Consider the following 20,539-nt stretch of genomic DNA (forward strand, 5'->3'; position numbering starts at 1 on the left):
TCGCTGATGAAGATGTTGAACAGTGCGGGCCCGAGTCTTTAGTAGGGGTGTGCAAGGCTTCAGACAGAGCTGCAGATCCAGAGAAGCTTCTGACCTTTCGGGGTCAAAGCAGCACATCCAAGTCGAAGCACCGCCTGGTTTGGCTTGCCGAAGTGGTTCAGAGCCGCCTCGGAGATCTGGCCGTAGGGTATAACGGAGAAACAATAAAATATCTATAACTTTGTTGGTTTTTTGTCCAATTTGGATGAAAGTTTCAGGGATGGTAGACTCTGCAGAGAGGATGAAGCCTGCCAAGTGTCAAAAAGATCGGTGCAGGGGTTTGGGGGGAACAACACCCCAAATTCTTGAAAGCAAAACTCCTGTCACATCTCTGTGTTGCAACGCAGGGAGGTCAAAACTGCAGGGCTGGTAGCTCTTACTGCGGACACAAAGCCTGCCAAGTTTCAAGAAGATCGGTGCAGGGGTTTGCGGGGAACTGCCCCACAAGCAAAACTCATGCCATGGGTGCTGTGGGACTGACTGTGTCTGTCTTGGGGCGGGGAGGGGAGACACTGCTGCAGGCCTGGCTGCTGAGATACTGTGTTACCAGTTACCAGTCAATCATGATTCACTCAGGGACCAGCTCAATACACAGGACCCAGCTACTACATAATGACTTAACGAGCATCAATTAGCACCTACAAAAGCTGGCTAAGGAGAGGAAAGAAGGAGTTTTGCCAGTCAGCAGCTAGGGGTGCAGGGCCCCAGGACCCCCCTGCACTGATCTCCACAGCTGGCAGGCGTCACAGCAGGGGCCACCATCCCTGCAGCTGTCACCCCGCTGCGCCTGAACACACGCAGGGTCACCCATGGCACGAGTTTTGCTTGTTCACAGCTTGAGGGGCAGTTCTCCCCAGACCCCTGCACCGATCTCCTTGAAACTTGGCAGGCTTTGTGTCCACAGTAAGAGCTACCAGCCCTGCAGTTTTGAAGCCCCTGTGTTGTAACACATAGACGTGACAGGAGTTTTGTTTTCAAGCATTTGGGGTACAGTTCCCCTCAAACCCCTGCACTGATCTTCTTGAAACCTGGCCGGTTCCATGCTCTCAGCAGAGGCTACCATCCCTGCATGTTTCATCCAAATTGGACACAAAACAAAATTATGGATATTTCATTGATTCCCCATTATACCCTATAGCCAGCTCTCCAAGGTGGCTCTGAAGCTTTGGAGCCACTTCGATCGGATCAAGACAGAAACCCGGTCTGGAGCTCCAGATCGGATTGCGGCCATCCAAAGCGGCCGGATCTGAAGCTGGATCGGATTGCTGCTGACTCACACAGGCCTAGGCTTTAGTTAGGTAAGTTTCTTATTTGTTCTTTGTGGAGGACTTTCATACAGGAATAGAGAGGAAAAATATACAGTCTTAAAGGTCTCACATTATCAAACTAATTCAGCATATAATCTAGTAATTGATTATGTAAAATCTCATTTAAAATTAATTTCAGTGTTCCTAATTTGCTTGTTTTTCAAAGTTCAATTTGCCTATTAACTATGTGACAAACACTAAGTAGCTATAAGAATGAGTCATAATAATACTTTTTGTTTCTCTCTCTTTCCAGTTGTTTGAGTTCATGAATTTTTTGGCTGAGAATGTCATCTTCTGTTACATGGGGATTGCACTGTTCACATTCCAAAATCATATTTTTAATGCTTTATTCATATTTGGGGCATTTGTATCCTTTGCTTTAAGTATCTTTAATAGCAAATGAGTGCTTATTGTGGAAAAAAACTAAAATCAAGTAAACCTATGTTTTTTAATTACTAAAAATAAATTCTTTGTAAGGCTCAGATTGGAAAGGAAGAGATGTTTTAATATGTATATTCAATAACCAGTTTAGCAGTTTTAGAGAAATAATCTGTTTGCATGTACTAAAATATATTGAAGAACTGTTGTAATATTCAAATCTTAAGGCAAAATTCTTTTATATCATATTCAGCTCCTCCTTATGTGCATAGAAGTACACATACAGGTAAAAGCACAACAGGATCTGCTGCACAATAGGCCTGTGCGAAGTGGCTAGTATTTGCTTTGTATTTGGATTTGGCCAATTCGAGGAACAGTGATTCCATTTCGTGATTTGAATCACTGACTCAAATCGATTCAGCCAAATCTGATTTGGAGATTCAGCCACAGCCAAAGCAGTTGAATCTCCAAATTGGCCCCATCCCCTGCCTGCTCTCAATGGCTGCCCTACCTGCTCTCCCAGCTCCCGGCTCTTAAAAAAAAAAAAAAAGCCCCGAGTTACTAGCTGCTGCCGGGCGGGGTGGGGTGGTGATCCCCGCTGCCCCAAGCTGCATGGGGGGCTCTCCCATGAGCCCTCCAACCCCTGGCCACTCTCCCAACTCTCTGCTCCCCATGGCTGCCCTGCCTGCCTCGGCTCCCAGCCCTTGAAAAAATAAAATAAAAAGACCTGTCTCACCAGCTGCTGCCAGGTGTGTGGGGGGGGGCAATAGTGCTGGTCCCCACTGCCCTGCACTGTGTGAGGGGCTCTGCCATGAGCCCCCTGACAGTCCCTGCAGCAGCTGGTGAGTGGGGACTTTTTTTTTTTTAAGGACCGGAAGCTGGGCAGCAGGGCAGCCATGGGGGAGGGGAACTGGGAGTGGGAGCAGAGGTTGGGGACTTGTGGCAGAACCCCCATATGGCATGGGCCAGTGGGGAACAGTGAGGATTACCCCCCTGGCAGCAGCCAGTGAGTGGGGGCTTTTTTTTAAAGAGCCAGGATCTGGGGCCAGGTCCGCTCCTGCTCATGGGGGGGGTAGCGTTGTCTCAGCTGCAAGCCCCGCAGCTGACAACACAGCCACCACTGCAGACCTTGTCAGCTGCGGGGCTGGCAACAAGTGGTACTTGCCTGTAGCTGGGAGCCCCCAGTTGATGGTGCTCCCAGCCACAGGGGATTGCTTGGCCACATGTTCAATTAATGGTGTGATTAGAACAAACTACAAAGTTACTTCACATTTTTTCTTGCTGCTTGCTTTATGATGCTATTAATTGATATAACGTGTAGCTGGGTCATGCCTTAAAGCGTGATTACCTGGTTAATCATGCCTTAAGTATAATGTGTAAAGGGGGTCATAGAGACAAAGAAAAATGGAGGTTTTGCCCTTAGTTCTTCTGTGTCCTCGATAGTTGCTACCATGTATTGGCTTGGTGTCACTGATAGTTTTCATATTTGGAGTCTCCATACATCTCTTGTTGTTTTCCTCACTCTCACAGAAGAATGGTCCTTTGCTTATCCTTTTTTAGTGAACTCAAGTCTTTTCATAAATAAGGATCCATATGCAATGAAGAAAGCCAGCAGTCATGTTTACATGTAATTCCCAAATAAACAGATCCAGTTTATGGCTTCCCCTAGTGCAAGTTTGTTTTTGAGGGAAGAAAGAGGTGATAACTACACAAAGGCAGATGTAACATTCCTGCCTCCACATCAAGCAGCGGAGGGCTGCTAGAGCTGACAGCAGAACTTAACACCCTAGATACAATTTTGCTGGTCAGAGCAGGGTAGGGACCTTGACTTTTCTCAGCCAAGGCTCAGGGAACAGTAATTTCACCTTGGCAGTCATAAAACAAGAGTAGGAAGGAACATGCTAAAAGTATGGTTTCTATAAAGACTTATGATTATAGCTTCTTGTGTCCATATCCTGATTTTTTCTAATTAAGGCAGTTCCTGTATTGGATGGACAGGGGGGTTAATAAGAGAAGCAAAATCTTTCCAGAAACATACAACAGAAACAGGAAAGAAGTAGAGAGTGCCAAATACAAACAGCATGACTTTTTAAGAAAAATGAAGCTATATCCAAAAGGATGTTTATCCTTCCCAAATTGTTGCTTAAGGATAATGCCACTGCCACAATTTAAGGGACTTTTTATGTACAGGCTGAAGATGTAGTCATGTGGGATACAAATGTGATAAGTAAATGGGGAGTGAATGAAGTGGTATGTAGGAAAAGGAGTTCAAACCTAGGAACTAGCAAAACTAGGATGTCTGGGAAAAATTGTGCATGGATCACTTCCATAATGAAAGAATTGGGGAGGCAGTGTTTAAATTCTTAAATGGTTAATATTGGGATCATTTTAAATTTGCTTCCAGATAAAGTCAGGGATATTTAAATTTAACTCATTTTTGTCCATGTTCGCACCCATTTTCCTTAGCTTCCTATATTGTAGGTGGCAATTTTTATAGCAAGAGCTTGCAACATATATCCACTCTCTTTCATTCTGAATTTGGGTCGGAAACAAAAGATTCCCAGGAACTTTCAACACATGATGATGTTTTCAGGTAAGTGCTACTTTGTTACTGTTTTAATCTCTGCTTCTGAGCACCTGACATAAAATTGAAAGTTACTGTTCTAGCAAACAGATAAAATGTTAAGAAGCTGTCAATAGGAACATGCCACTTGTAGAAAGATTCTCCTTGGCTTCAGTATGCTTTGGGTCAGTTCTATGATGATTTAAGTGCACCTCTGTGAAACTGTAGCAGTTATTTTAATTACTTTCTGATAAATTAAGTGGCTCAGAATACCCATCTCTCAGCCCACTGTTCATCATTCATCTTTCAACATCCATGCCCATTTGAAGATACTGTACTTTACTATTAGGAGGATTTGAGCTATCCCAAATACATACACTAACATACTTCTACTACATGCAAGGTAATACCACTGAGAGGGTGATTAGTGTTCTCCAGAGGGACCCAGTTATGAGATATGTGGCCACTGCCCTCTGGCAATTCTTTGTAACCTAAAACCATCAGTCTGTTCTAAAACACGATGGTATAAAAAGAATTGCTTTTTAATCCACCAACCTGCTCTTTGTATATATATTATGGTTACCATATTTCCAGTTCCAAAAAAGAGGACACCTCTTGGGGTGGGACCCCTCACTCCCAACCTGAAGCCCTGCATCTCTGCTGCTGCCCCCACTCCTAACCCACAGACCCCTAGCCCTGCCAGTGCCCCGCATTCCCAACCCACAGTCCTTCCCCCCCTCCCCCTGGGCTATGCCGGTGCCCCTCACTCTAGCCCCCCCCACTCCCCCCAGCCCTGCCAGAGGGGGCCTCCAGCTGCCCCCATCCCAACTGGGCTGGAACACAGTGGCTGTGATGGCTCTGACTTGTACAGGCAGCAGTGGAGCAAGTCCAGCCCTGGCATGAGCTAGAGGGCGGAGGAGAGGAAGCCTGTGGTACCCCACTCCCCACACTCTGGGCTGGGGCTCCTGCACCATGCCTGGCAGCCTGGCTACACTCCCACCCTCCCAACATCTCTTGGGTACCCCACTTCTGCCACCATGGGCACCAGCTGCACAGCTCCCCACTGCCCCCAAAGGCTCCCCCCCCACCCCTTTCCCTGCTGGAGAGGCAGATGCTTCCCCCCCAGCCCTGTGCCCTGCAGCAGCCCTAGTGCCTGAACATTATCCCCTAATGCTGGCAGGCATCTGCCCTCCTCACACACTGAACTCTTCCATATCCCCTGCCCCCCAAAAGTCCCCAAGCCCTGGCCCTCCAACCCCCACTTCCCATAGACTTACCTGCATCCAGCTGCTGAAGCTGCTTCAACCATTCTACCAGGTGCATGCTGGCCACATGTGTGTGCGCGCACACAGATATACATGGTGTCCCCTGCCTCTAATCACCCTCCCCCGGTCCCACCGGTAGAGCAGAGCAAAATCCCAGACATTTGTTCAGATTTCAAAAAACTGCCCAGATGGAGGTCAGAGGACCCAAAAAAAGGACATGTCTGGGAAAACCTGGATGACTGGTATCCCTAATATATATATTGTGATATCTGATTACTTTATTTACAGAATTCAGGATTTTTAACTCCTATTAGCGCTGTAGAAACAAAACAGCTTCAAGAGAAGAAGCTGAGTTCAGTGTCGATGTATGTATTAAACTCCAGCTGGCGACTTTATTTTTGGACATGCATGAGATAGGAATATCTCAGCTTGACTCTCAGATTCCAGGGAGGGTTTGCAGGGCAGACATCTAGAAATGTAGTTTCAGTTATAAACTGGCCATTTAACCATTGGGGGGAAAAATATCTATATATGTATAGATATATATATATAAAACCCACAATGCTTTTTGTAAGAGAGCCTTACAGAGAATAGCTACACTTCATGCATGTTTTGAAATATTATTCCAAAACAGCAAGAAAGTCAGAGCTAGTAGCTCCCCTACCTCCCAGGTCTTCACCTTTTTATATTAAAGCATTTTGCATTAATTTTGCCAGATAACATTTCTTGATTGACAGGCCTGAATATGCAGTTGTCTATTTGTCCACAGAACAAGTAGAATAGAGTTGGCAAGTTTATCCATATTTCTCAATCAATATGTCTCACTTCTGACTTGAAAGGACTATGCCTCTAGGGCAAAGATAGTAGTTAGTCTTCACACTCAATCAGCTTCTTCCCTAAAAGATGCCAGTAAGAGTGCCAACTAATGCCAAGTGGATTTTTTGTGTGTTCATGGGTGTTCATATGTGTGCATTTGACAAGGACACTCATCCACAAGGCACTGTATTTCATGCCATCTGCTCATTTTAAATAGTCAGGTATGTGGGAATTATATGATGAGAGATTTTGTTGGCAACCATCTTGAACTGGATTCAGATCAGTGACATAAAGAAGAAGGGTTCCCTGTTTCATTAATGACCAGCGTCCTGACCCACATCAGGAAGTATGTTTACTTCTGGCTGCTGGTTCCCATTTTCCCCTGGTACTTTCAATGAAAGTAGGATCAGGAATGAAGGATTTTAAAATAGTTACTTTCCTCCTTCTCTTCTGTATGGGACGGGATGAGGAATTCACTTGGGTACCATCTGTAAATAGATATAGGAATTCAGAACCTCCAGTGTTCTCACCTCTCCAGTTTAGTGCCCAGTTTACCCTGAGCTGAGCTTACCCCTAATTGATGGAAATCACCATAGCTCCCAACATAAGCTCACTAGCAATTTTTCTCCTCCCCATCATATGTACATGTATAACCCAACATGAACACAGATGCCCTTTCCTTTATCTTTTCTTTTGCACATTCTCTCCCAAACCCCATTGATATGTCATGTCGTTTATCAATAGAGCATAGTTAGTGAAGCAGCAGGACATTCTTGCCTCTGCAGCACAAATCTCCTACTAGATGTACTAAAACTAATAAAGAACTTAACCCTCCCCCACCCCGCCTTATATCTATGGGTAGTGCATCTGCATATTACTTATATTTTAGTTTAGTATTTAAGTAGTGCTTGGCTGACTCCAGTGGCAGTGGTACCCTTTTAACAACCAAGAGACAATGGAATAAATGAAGAAATACCACCAAATCTGCTCAATCTTTTTCCTGTTGACCTTATAGTAAGTTGAAAGCTACACATCTGGATCTAAACATGAAATAAGGTGCATTACGTATAATGTGTGAAATACAAGCTCCGTTCCTATTTAAACCACTACATATTGTTTTTATAGTTCCTTATTGTCTCATCCAATCTCGTTCTCCACAAAACCAGAAGTAGAAAGATAGCCTGCAGCCAGCAGCTGAAAATGAACTCAAACGTGTAGACAGATATATGCAATCTATTAGCTGAGAACTGCAAATATCAATATGTAAAGCTTCCAAAATCTAGGCCTTAAAATAGCCAGAAAAGAATTTTTTTAATAAATATATTGTTTTGTAAAAAGATATCTTTAAATGGGCTTTCAGGTACTTTTAGGCCACCAGGAATTTTAAATGCTACAGCAGATAATAACAGGTCTGATTCAGCTACATCTATCACAAACAAGGATGTCTTACTCTGCCAGTAGCTCTTGTGATAGCCTTTTGATTCCAATGGGATTACTTGAGGAGTAAAAATTAATGGGCACAAATAAAGGTGGAAGAATCAGGCCTGCAATGAATAGCATAGCAGTATTAGATGTGCTTTTTATGAGCCATCACTTTCAGAAATATAAAAAATAGGTGCACATTTTGAGAAAGATGAATGTTATTTTAAAACTACATTTAATCATATTTCCTGGCAAATCTAGTTCCAGTAGATTTAAAAACCTAATCTTATTTAAAACCTGTCAAGAACTATAATAATAAAAAATAAGCTTGTCATGGGGTTCCTAGTTCAAGCATCAGCTGACAGGAAAGAGCCAGAATCCTCAGTCCTAGTGTAAAAAACAATATGTAGTGGTTTAAATAGGAGCAAGGTTTATATTTCATACACTCATTTCAAGTTTAGATCAAGATGTGCAGCTTTTAACTTGCTATAAAGTCAACAGGAAAAAGATCAAGCAGACCTGGTGCTTTTTATTAATTTATTCCATTGTCTCTTGGGTGTTAAAAGGGTACCACTGCCACTGGAGTCAGCCAAGCACTACTTAAGTACTAAACTAAAATATAAGTAATATGCACATGCACTGCCAATCGATATGGGGTGGGGAGGGGGAGGGTTAAGTTCTTTATTATTCTTAGTACATTCCAGTAGGAGACTTGTAGGACGATGCTGCAGAGGCAAGAATGTTCAGTTGCTTCATTAACTATGCTCTATTGATAAAATACACGACATATCAATCAGTGGGGTTTGGGAGAGAAAGACAATGTGTAGAAGAAAAGATAAAGGAAAGGGCATCTGTGTTCATGTTGGTTTATACACGTACATATAATGGGGAGGAGAAAAACTGCTAGTGAGCTTATGTTGGGAGCTATGGTGATTTCCATCAATTAGGGGTAAACTCAGCTCAGGGTAAACTGGGCACTGAACTGGAGAGGTGAGAGCACTGGAGCTTCTGAATTCCTATATCCATTTACAGATGGTACCCAGGTGAATTCCCCTTCCCATCCCATACAGAAGAGGAGAAGGAGATAGATACCTGTACAACAGCGGTCACCAACCAGCGGATGTCAATCTACCAGTAGATCTCAGAGCCTTTTGAAGTCAATCCAAGGCTAGGGTTGGGGGCTGAGTGCCCCTGTGCATGCACGCACACATCCTAGCCCAGCAAGTCAGTCCGTGGAGGAGGGAAGGGGTGGGGCCTAGATTGAGGCCCCCGCAATAAGGGACAGTGCTGCAGAGGCAGGAGCAGGGGTAAGCTGAGTGGGGCCCGGCCAGATGAGACTTACCTGCTGGGGAGGCACACCCCCAAAAAATTTTCTGAGTTGTGAAGTTCACATAGGATGTTAACAAGGAGTGGAATAGCTCCAGCTGAATATAAACCATCCTCCTTCATTCCTATGCAGCTTGTGTAGAACAAGTAGAAAAGCCTTGGCTTGTGTTAGGTTTCCGCTCAGCTTCCTTCTATATAAGGGAAGGAGTTCCCCGTGACAGACAGAAGCTGGTAGTATTGCTTTTGTGAGCCATGCTGCCAAAAGGGGCAAGGGGCAGCAAAAGAAATATGAACCAGCTGTCACTGCAGGGAAACTTTAAGGGATGACAAAGAAAAGTCTCTTCAAATACTTGCTTACAGATTTTCTTTCTTACTGAATCAGCTCCCCTAGACTTAAGTAGTGAGGAAGTGATGAAATGTACTGACGGAACAAAGTTATGAAAAGTAAAACCCTTCCAATAAATAATATGTATATATTAAATACTTTGATCCTATATGTTAAGAAATAGTCTCTTCTTACAAAAGTAAGGGGGTCCTAATCAATTGAATTGCTCGGGACTTTTAAGTAAAAGTTGCATAAGAACAAGACTTGTTTTATGGGCAGCAGACAAAACACACAGCTGCAAAAGTTTTCACCAAGGTACAGAGAAAATAGCAATTCACGGTAACTCTGACTAGTACCCAACAGATGGACAGAGAAGCTTTCATTCCTCTTGGGGCAGAATGGCCTCAAGAGCTAAATAAGCTAGAAAGGAAGCAAATCAATATATCTGAATTATTGGGATAAAATGTTTTCCATAGCTAGAACAGAGCTGTTCCGTTAGTACAGGAGTTAGAGCTTTTACAAGAAATATCACTTCCAGTTTCATCACTGATTTCTCACTGCAAATAAGGGTAAACAGTATTCATGGACAAAAACAGAGTATGTGCCATGAACTAACCTTGACCAGAGTTTCTGAATTAGTGCTGAGCACACCCTAGTCCTACCTATTTAAACCATTTACAGCAGAAGTTCATTCACAGCTAATGTTGAGATGACCATTGTTGTTACCAAAGTCCAAGGGTAAGATTTTCAAAAGTCCTCAAAATTGGCCTAACTGTGTTCTAGCTGAAGTCAAGGGCAGGGATGGGTGGGAGTAGGGAAGGTACCTTTCATTTCAGTGGAAGCAGATTCAGGTCAAATCTGTGAGGTTTCAAAATTTCAAACCCCCTATATTATTTCACCTGGCAGACAAAGCTTTGATTTTGACTTTTATTCTTCCTTTGATGTATGCTTAAAAAGTGGAACATATACCTGCCCAGGAGCCGCATGCTAATCATGCTGTCTGTAGAATCAGCTACGTTACAAATGGATTGGAAACCAGTTTGTTGTGCTCGCAGGTCATGTGGTCTCTAAAATAAACAAACATACATCACATATCCTACTTTATATAAGGAGCTTTAACTTTGTATAGTCGCAGCATCTAAAGCCTCTTAAACCATATTAGAATTTATACATTTTCAGTGAGGGTTAGACATGTGTACAAAGGATCAAGTATGCATTGCATACATCTGACAGACCAGTCTCCTGTTCACCAGCTTACCCTCCCTATCCCAGCCAAGACTTGATTGTCTTCTACTGCATCTGTTTGGTGTGTGCAGAGGGCTGTATTATATCATGTTCTATTCTCTATACAAAGATAAGATAAAACACCCTCCTCCACCCATTATTTTTCACTGGGAAGCAATACATGCAGCTACCATTTCCCATATATGTACTGAAAATCTACTGCATGATACCTTCATTATTCACATTGCTGTTGTAAGTCAGATATCAACTCCTAAGTTTACAGACAGGTAGATATTGTTAAGACCTAACTGAAAAAAAAGGATATAAAAAGAAATCTTATTTGTCTCAGTGACATATCATTTCCTAAAAACTGCCTGGCCCGTATGAATTTCTTTTTCAGTGAGAAGAATCCCTGAATGTTCCTCTGATTATAATGTCAAGCAATGCCATTTTCAATATTCTTAATGGCCTGACTAGTGGTATTGAACTTGCTACGCAAGTTCCTGTGAATGCAGACAGTAATCACAAAAGTATTTTTAAAATAGCATCTTAAATGTCCTGTAACCCAAAATTCTGACCAATTTTCTTCTTTCCCCTTAGGTTTCAGAGTAAGCCTGGCAGAAGATAGGACAGGACAGCCTCTGAACTAACTGGTTCAGAGAGACATGAGCCTGCCTAGGCAACAACCTATCTTGTCAGACATTATGAATTACCTAAGAAAGCCTGGCAATTTTCAGGCCAAAGAAGTTAAACCAATAAAACACCAAAGGGGATTTAAACTAAGTTTAAAATGGAATATGGTTGCAACTCTGATTTTGGACAGATTGTTGTCCTTAGTGAACTCTGGACTGTAATTTAAGCTGTCTTTAAGATAACTGGCTACAATCATTTTCATTGGCAGTGAGTTCAGTTACTCCACTGCTCTTTGTTATGAGATTTCTCTTCCTAATACACAACTGTGATAGGGTCTGTAAATCTCACACAATGGGCTTGTCTACACAGGACTTTTACTGTGCAGTTGACTAATTAACTGCAAAGTAAACATCTCAACATCTACTCATGCCCTCCTATTACACCACATAAAACTAATAAACTCTGTAGCACTACCCTGCTAGGGGTTTTTTCATACGCAGCAGTGCACGTGTAGATGCTACTCTGCCTGGCTAGGACATAGGGTGCTTCAGTGCAGGGCTAGCTGACTGGCAGCCCCTGTGCTGAAGCACTCTCATGCCTCAGCCAGCCACTCGGAGCAGCCTGGGATGGCAGGCTAACACCTGCCAGGTCCCCTACCAGCCTGGGCTACTCCAACCAGGCTCTTCCAACCAGGCTTCACATGTTGCATGCAAACACACTCCAGAGCAATAAGCTCCAGAGTTCATTCATGCACATTACTTGCACATGTAGACATGCACAATGAAACCAAAACAGGGCCTAGAGTGCAGTAAGGATAAAGGTAGATATACAATTTGGCTGGCTGGCTCCTTCCTGAGCTGAGAATCAGGGAATGAAAAAGGAGGCCAGGAAGCTGTTGGGGAAAGACCTTGTAGGCAGCTGTAAGGAAGCTTCTTGAACAGAAGCTTTACTGAAGGCTATGGAGGAGTAGCTACTGCAGATAATAGGAATGGAACCAGATGGACCTTGTAAAGAGCCAAAAACCATGGACATTCATAGATAAAGATAGGAAGTGGAGTAGGGATACTGTCTGAGGGTAATATTTGCATACTTGGCCCACCCTCGTGACTGGTCCAGGATTCAATCCCTTTTCCCACTACGGTGGAGTATGGGTGCCTCAGCAGGGCAAGAAGCAAAGGAGAGTAGTACCATTTGGGTAAACTGAGAACAGAAATAGAAGATATGCAGGAATAGGACTGTATAGCATGGTTGCCTGTATGAAAGGACTATAAACAAGGCTTGAAGGAAGATCCCACAACCCATTTTTGTGCTAATCTCAATTTTCCCAAACTTCAGACTATCCCTTTGTCTCCCTGCCTTCTACAACTGTTAAAATTCCTTTTTCTTCATTTATATTAGGCAGAAGGCAAGGCAGGTATAGCATCTATGAAATAGGCTGTCACCTATGAAAGCTTGTCTCTCTGAATTAGTTAAGCTGCTTACAGGCATGAAAAAAACAAACACTGCTTTACTCTAAGTTTGGCATACCCCTGCACCAAGTGTAGCACATGCCCAATAGAGACATCATGTTAGTTTGACCCAGCTCACCCAATGTCTGTATAGATCATGTGCTTCAGCAGGACTTTTTGGTGCTTTTATCTAATAGGTGATTGAATCAACTATTAGATTGAAGTGCCAGAAAGCCCTGCTGAAGCACACAATCTATACAGACCATGGGGAGTTGGGTTGAACTAATGCCCTTCTTCTTCCGATAAAGCATTGTTTTGTATTCTTTCATTTTTTCCATGTCTATCAACAGCCTTAGTCTCCAGACTACCACTCTTCCCTCTTCCCTCCCTTCTGCCTAACTTCAGACTAACTCAGCTACCTATTTCTCCCTCTTCATTTATGTTATTACCTTGAAAGTATTTTATAAACTGTAATCATGTACCCTGCTCCCCTCTGAGTCTTTACTTCTTAGGATGTATTCTTTTATTTCTTTTTTCTCTGTTCTGGCTGCCAATCCTGGCATTATTATGCCTTTGAACCCAGAGTATTTCCTTTAGCTGAGGCTAAAATGGTTAATATTTGTAAACCATGTTGAGACTGTCAGATGAAAAGCACAATAGGAGGCACTCAGCACTCCCCTGCATGCCATGAACAACTCACCATATCCAGCCTTCAAGAAGTGAAACACACTGCTTATTAATTATCAATATCCCCTTAAACTAAAGAGAAGAGATCTGCATATGGTATTCCAGGTGCTATTGGGTTGTGGAAGGCAGCCCAGTTATCTCTATAGATTTACATGACATCTTTCTTAAATTGTATTGATGTTCAGCGGATGACGTTTTTCCTGGAGAAAATAAGAAACCAGTGATCCAGTATGATATATGGGAAAAACCTGAAGGTGGCTTTCAACTGGGTGTGGACAAATTTGTGTTACTTTTATGAAAGCAGAGATATTAAACTTGGCATCACTGACAAATTTCAATTGAGGTAACTGTATTCAACTTGCAGAAATGGCCCTCAGAGAGTGTCTTTCCATTTAAAGTATTGTTCATCACTTCTATGCACTCTGTTAAGCAGCTGCCATATTCTATTCCAAAGAGGGTTGAACATCAGAAATTAATGAAAATTATCCCAATGCATATCTTACCCGCCTCACAAGTAGTTTAGTTATCTGGTTTAATCTGCTAATATTGGCAACCAGGTTTATCCACATAATGCAAACAAGTGTATATGCTACATGGATTTCTTCTTTGCATTTCTACATTTATTTTTGTGCTTTTCCTTGGAAGAAAATAAATCTTAAAAAAAAATCAAGGCAAAGCACTGTGGAAGCACAAAATATTATTTCTACCATGCACTCACAAATATTGTTCTTCTGCTGCTTATAAATGCATCACCTTGTGAGGTCCTATTTTGTTTGCTTATTACTACATAGGGTTTTTTAGACTCACTTTTAGCTGTTTTCCCCTCATCTATATCTTTTGCTGTTTATTCAATGTCTGTGGGTGTATAATCTCACATTTATTATAATTTTTCAAGTGCAATACTATATTAGAGTTAAAAAGTTATATTCATTATGCATCCCCTGTTCCAGGCATTTAAAAGTTTCTTTGAAAACTACTCATTAGCTGCAATTTTTGTGCCTGTTCTCAGCATGAACATGATTTTTAAGTGATTTACATTTCTTATGGTTCCATGCAAGAAGTGGGTGTTTATTTGGGCTAAATTCGGATTGTTTCCCTCATGGTCACTAGTACATCACTCCATGAATGGTGCCTTTGAAGTCACAAAGGGATTAGGGTGCTCCTTAACATATACAAAGGGGTCTGAATTTTAGAGATTATTCTTGAGGTACAGAACTGTTTGGCTATAAAACACATGTGACTAATATGCAAATACCAGGGTGGTTTTGTTGTGAAATTCTGCAACGCTGATTGTTCATGAGTTAATAACAACAATTAAATGTGCTTCAGTGTCCCTTACAGGAAGGATCATAGTTAGAATATTACATCTGCCTGCATGTGTACTTCCATCACAAAATAATTGCCTCTTAATAACTAATAACTGTTCTTTGTTCATTTATTTGAAATATTAGACCATTGTAAAAATGTGTCCCTTGAGAAGCATCTGACTGGGAATTGCTTTGGTACAAGAAACAGCTTTTCTTTTTCCCTTTTTTTTTAAATCTCTGAAGTTAGAATAAGGACTAGTTGTTCTGACATGCTCACAGAAGTGTATGTTACAAATAGGTAAGTGGTGTGCATTAAATTCTCTGGCTAAAATCCAGTCCAGCAAAGTCCCTGAGAGATGCAAAACTTACATCCCTGAAGTGGCATTTATTTCTAAGATGGATTCAGGCAATTAAACAGCAGAAATAAGAATCTGCTGCTGTTCTGCAGTCAAGGTTAAAATGAATACCTTCATCAAGACAGAAATGCCCTGGGCAAAGCCTATTTTGGATAAGGGTTAGGATTGGGGCTGAATGAAAATTAAATTTGTCCAAACACATGAAGTTACCAGGATTGCTTCCCTTTTCTTTAAGGGTTACGTGGTGCAATAGCTTTTGCACTGGCTATCCGGGACACAGAATCTCAACCAAAGCAAATGATGTTCACCACAACGCTGCTTATTGTGTTCTTCACAGTCTGGGTCTTTGGTGGAGGCACCACTCCAATGCTCACATGGCTCCACATCAGGTTAGTGCTGTCTTACCATGATTTAATACAGGGTAAAATAACATGATGGTTATAGTTAATCACTACCTTTATACATCTTTCCAATTCACATTTTAATAGACAGGGTGGTGACCTACAAAGCTGGGATTTGACACCTGATAGAGGTGGAGCAGGCAACCAGGGGGAGATCCATTTTCCCCAGAACTTTACAGGGTCTGATCTGAATGTCTCATTCAGGTCCATTTTTAATTCTAAAGATCATATTTCTTTTTTTTTAAATATAGTTAAATGTTGGCATAAGGTGCACAGCACTACATGAGATATAGATACAGAGACATTTCCTCTCATAGTCTAAAACTTATGTATTGATTCCACAAAAATGTTTTGAAGTATCTTAAAAGCCACAAAACCCCATCCTGGAAATTATTACATTAGTAACAAAGAAAGATGGATAGCAAAACCTATGCAGGAAATGTGTTTGCCTAGCTGGGCAGAGGACAATGGCAGAGTCTATCGGCACTCCATATGTTCATATATGTATGTACGTGACACCAGGAAGGAAGGAATTATTATTTTATTCATTTAATTGTTTACTCCTAATTGCAAAAGAGGGGATGTTTAATCAGAAATGTAATGTCTACCTTGATTGAATGTTAATGAGCATTCTGTGTAATCTATACATCATATTTTCCATTTCTATTTTGAACTTGTTTCAACAGATGGAATGTCTTAAAGTTAAATCAACCAAAATCTGCCTTTAGTTTTACTACATCAACCTTCTTGTACTCCATGCACTTGCACGAATATATACAGGAGCATTTAAACCAGGGTGTATTTTGAAATATCAGTGGGTTCACCCTTGGGTGACTAAATTGTGACTCCTTGACATCAAAACTGAGGGAATTATGAATGAGTTGGTTGCTCAGCACACTGTATTCATGAGAGTCTGTGCCACAGTCCTGTATGGTCTGACAGGTAAAGACAAGGAAGCAACTTCAAGTTGAGAGAGACCATGCAAAATGTAAAGCTCTTCTTCAGGAGAGTGCTAGCTGGTCATTGCCTTCATGTAAAGCAATGATTATCAACCTGCATGCTACAGGCTGCCATGCAGTATTAACACCATTAGGTGTGCAAGCACCTACACATGATTCACAAGATAGACCCAGAGATTTCAAACAGGAATCCATAGTGTCAAAGAATTCTGTTCTATAATAGTCTTTCTGAGTTCTTTGAAACAGTAGACATGGTCTATTATTTTTCTATAAGTCAAGAAAAAAAGTGAATGCTAAGAGCTGGCATTTTCCAAAAGGTGTCTTGAGTCTAGTAGGGTTGAGAACCACTAATATAAGAAGTTTTGATATCCAGCATTTTTTAATTGCTGTTGTCTCTTTTTCCTATAAAATGCCTGCAAAAACAATTTAGTTAATTCTATAGTGTGGGGAATTTTTTGTTAATTTTTTGTTCAGGGTGCCCCTGAATTGAGTATATTTATGGCATCCTGAAGGAGATGTTACAAAGCCCCATCTCCAAAAAAACAAACTAGTTATAGTTTGTGTATAGATCAAGAATGGAGTAGGCTATGATCTGCCTTTGGCTGTACTAACAGATACAGCTTGGACACCAGCAAGTCAGACAACCCAAGGGTCTAAAAAATGTACAGAATTTTCCATAGATAGTCCAGAACATGTTGATGGTTGCAGATTCTACTCACATGGTGTTTCTGAATGAAAAGGACTCCTGCTCACGAAGGAGTTTTGAGAACATGTGGGAGTAGGTCGAGGTTTTTCCTAGTTTCTCTTAAAAACTCACCTGTTAGCAGTGGCAGCAGAAGGGGTGAGATATTATGGTCCAGATTTACAGAAGCTGGGCTGTGGTTCTGGATACACCAATTCTTGTGTAATGTAGTATCAGTTACTATACAGCCTGCTCAGCTAACTGCTGTAATTTATGAGTGGAAGCTAAGTCTGATTATCACAAAATGTACCAAAAAATCTTCATGCATCTCCTGCAGCCTCCTTATTTGTGCAGCACTCAGCTAGAGATTTTTGCTCATTTGATTTTTGCTTTCTCCTTCTTTGTGTGGGTTTTCAAATGAATTTGTATTGCTGGATGGCTATGAGAGAGATGGAAGCTGAAGTAAGAAAACGAGGACAAGGAAAGGGGGTGGAAAGAAGAATGCTTAATTCTTCCATGTAATTTAATGGAACATCAAATACATTATATGCAGATATATTTGGGGGGTTTTGAGAAACCCAGCTTTTAACAAAAAGGTGCAAATGCAATCTCTGTGTTCTGATTACTTCATAATCTATTCAGGACTCACTGCCATGCTTTATAATGTCACCAAAGAAAACTTTAGTGGCCTTCTAATTTACAATTTCCTATCATGTATTCTATATATAGTGTATGCTTTGCTTGTTTACAGAGTGATGTCTGATTAACAAGCCTTCATGTCAAACTGTTGCTATTAAATACCAGCTGAAGATAACTAAATGTGAGCCTTAATAAAGAAGGGGAGATAAAAGCTTATAGACAAAATCAGTAGCAGCATACAAATATACTGGATAAATATAAAATGCAGGCATCTGTATACTGTGTGTGAGCTTTGTGATTTCCCTGGTACTTTGATTTTGCCCATCTTGAAAAACTCTCTCATCTCCTACCATGTCAGCCAAGTTTAATACAATCAAATATACACTACAGGTGTCTGCCTTCCTAAAAGATTTGCCACTGTTTCACTGCCACTCAGTAAAAGAATTGCTACGCAGCCCTGTTTCAGATGAATACATAAATGAGCACAAACTGATGATGATGTGAAATCTCTTAATTGGGACTTGGGGTCTGAAGCATTTTGCACAATCTTGGGATCAAGAGATTGTATCAAGAGAGTCAGCAAAAAATATTGAAGAAAAAATGAAAAGCAGTTACATGTCTTTTCCAGTACAGGTTTACAAGGAGTTTTGATGCCCTGATGTAGTTCTTCAGAAAATGCAGGGTACAAACATGAAGAATGAGTCTCCTTACCCTGACTGACACAAGTAGTCCCACTGACTTCAATGGGACTCCTTCTATCAGTGAGGTCTGCCTGCATTAGTTTTTTCACCCTTCTTATAAAATATTAAAGCCCTTATGGTAACCATTTATCCAGGAAAATTTAACTACCAGGAAAGTTTAACTGCCTCTGAATCCTGGGATCAATGGTTCTAAGGTGATTGATTAATAACATAATTTATTTTAGCAGCTAAAGCTGGGATTTGCTGAGGAGCATCAAGAAAGTAGGCACCAACAAACTCTAACTGCATTTCTTAACACCAAAATACATAACTTCATAGCCGAGATTAAGTTGAGAAAAGGCTTAAATAGACATTTATATTTAAAGAAAAATAAGTTGTTGATACCCCAATAGTAGTTGCACATTCTTATGCCCTTACAGAACTTTAGCCTTGACTATCAGTACGTCTATTCATTTTAAATTCTTACACTTAGACTTTGCTATGTTATCTTATTTCAAATGGACTGAAACTGCCTCTAATTAACGAAGGAATGAATTCCTGTTTACAGTACTTGTAGACAGAGATTTTAATCAACAATGACAAATAAATCTGCCATCACCCCCAGGCAGCCATTTTGCATTTTCAAGTTCCCTAGAAGGATAGCCCAGTGAGAAAAATAGAGAATTTCCTTTGTATACAGAGTTAGGAGTATGATTGTGGAGGGCTTAAGAGAATTGTGGATGCAAGTATGAAGTCACACAGGAAAATCATAAGTTATTCCAGCAAGGTCCAAGATAGAAAGAAGAGAGAAGGTTCAGATTGTCACTACATTGTTCAATCCATGTGACTCTACAACACACAGCCTGGAGCATGAACTGTAAATATGAGAGTGGCATTTCAAACTTCCTTTTTGGGGTGAGTCCCCATAGTCTACTGGATTGATATGGCTACAAATTGGTCTGTGTAGCCTGAAGTGGCCTGGGATTGAAACTATAGTGCAGAGCTGGCCACTCAAGTCAACTGAAAATAAAATTATTCACTTGAACAAAACTAATACCAATCCTAAATTCAAAGGAAAACTCAATCAGAGCTATATCATATTCCTGATGATGACCAAGTTGAGATTTTCTTATGGCACAGCAGTCACTATCATAGGTACACCCACCTGCCAGGCAGAGGGAGTCAAAACCAGTGAAGCAGAGTTCAGAGGTGGAGTAATTTGTTCTGTCACAAAGGAGAATCAGTAAACCACTTGCTCAATGTAGAATTTATCTTATAAAGTACACTTAAAAAAAGAGGGTTTTTAAATCAGACGATGGCTGCATTTAGTGGAATGAATGGGTCTTATATTTATCCACATAAATTTGACTTTGTGTCCATGCTAGGTGGGCTTAGCCACAATTTCTCAAGGAATGTAACTATTTCTAGTCCTAAACTGATTGAATTTAGGTCAGAATTGAGTTTAGACATTGTTCAGAGACACTAACCTCTGGGTAGGTAAGAGATCTGCTACCCCCCAACATTGTATTAAAATAAACAGATGTGGCAAGTGTTATTTTTATCTAAGAACAATCAGTCAGCTTCAGCTTACTGAGTAAATATTTATATCAGTGTGGCACTAAGCAACACCAGTCACTGATTATGTCCATGCTCCCCAAAGCTGAAATCTTTTCCAGTTACATGCTGTGGTTCCCTTCTGTTACAAATTTCAATATGTTACAATTATTTATTATATTAGTTGAGTAATTAATATTGTCAAATCCTTCTGCTAGGATATACTCCTACACAGCCCCATGCAAACCAGTGATGATAGATAACTAATAATCTCTGATTCATAAATATTCATCAAGTCATCCACTTTGACAAATAGGCTGGACTTATGACCCAGATACCTTGTTCCAGAACACCCAACTACCCCCAGTGGGGTGGGTGAGATGGGCTGATGGTATGCCCTCTGTCTGATAGCCCTGGGTTCCCCTCATGGGGACACTTTGCTGCTCTGAAATCTTTTTTTTCCTATTCTCTCTCTCCTCTGAGGGACCTCCATCTAACCCAGGAGGTGCACAGCCCCACCAGGGGAGA

At 41.2% G+C, this 20,539-nt stretch overlaps 1 protein-coding gene across 1 annotated transcript in view; it reads left to right on the top strand.

Moving 5' to 3' along the window:
* The window catches only part of SLC9A9 (solute carrier family 9 member A9), a 416,256-nt gene that overhangs the window by 228,178 nt on the left and 167,539 nt on the right, over nt 1-20,539 (top strand). Inside the window, exons 10-12 of the mRNA XM_019532963.1 lie at nt 1,600-1,713; nt 4,206-4,317; nt 15,332-15,485. Of these exons, the coding sequence (XP_019388508.1) occupies nt 1,600-1,713; nt 4,206-4,317; nt 15,332-15,485 (380 nt within the window). The remainder of the gene's footprint in view (nt 1-1,599; nt 1,714-4,205; nt 4,318-15,331; nt 15,486-20,539) is intronic.

This window comes from Crocodylus porosus, unplaced genomic scaffold (assembly GCF_001723895.1).
Source record: "Crocodylus porosus isolate Cpor-Errol unplaced genomic scaffold, CroPor_comp1, whole genome shotgun sequence".
Classification (NCBI taxonomy): Eukaryota; Metazoa; Chordata; order Crocodylia; family Crocodylidae; genus Crocodylus; species Crocodylus porosus.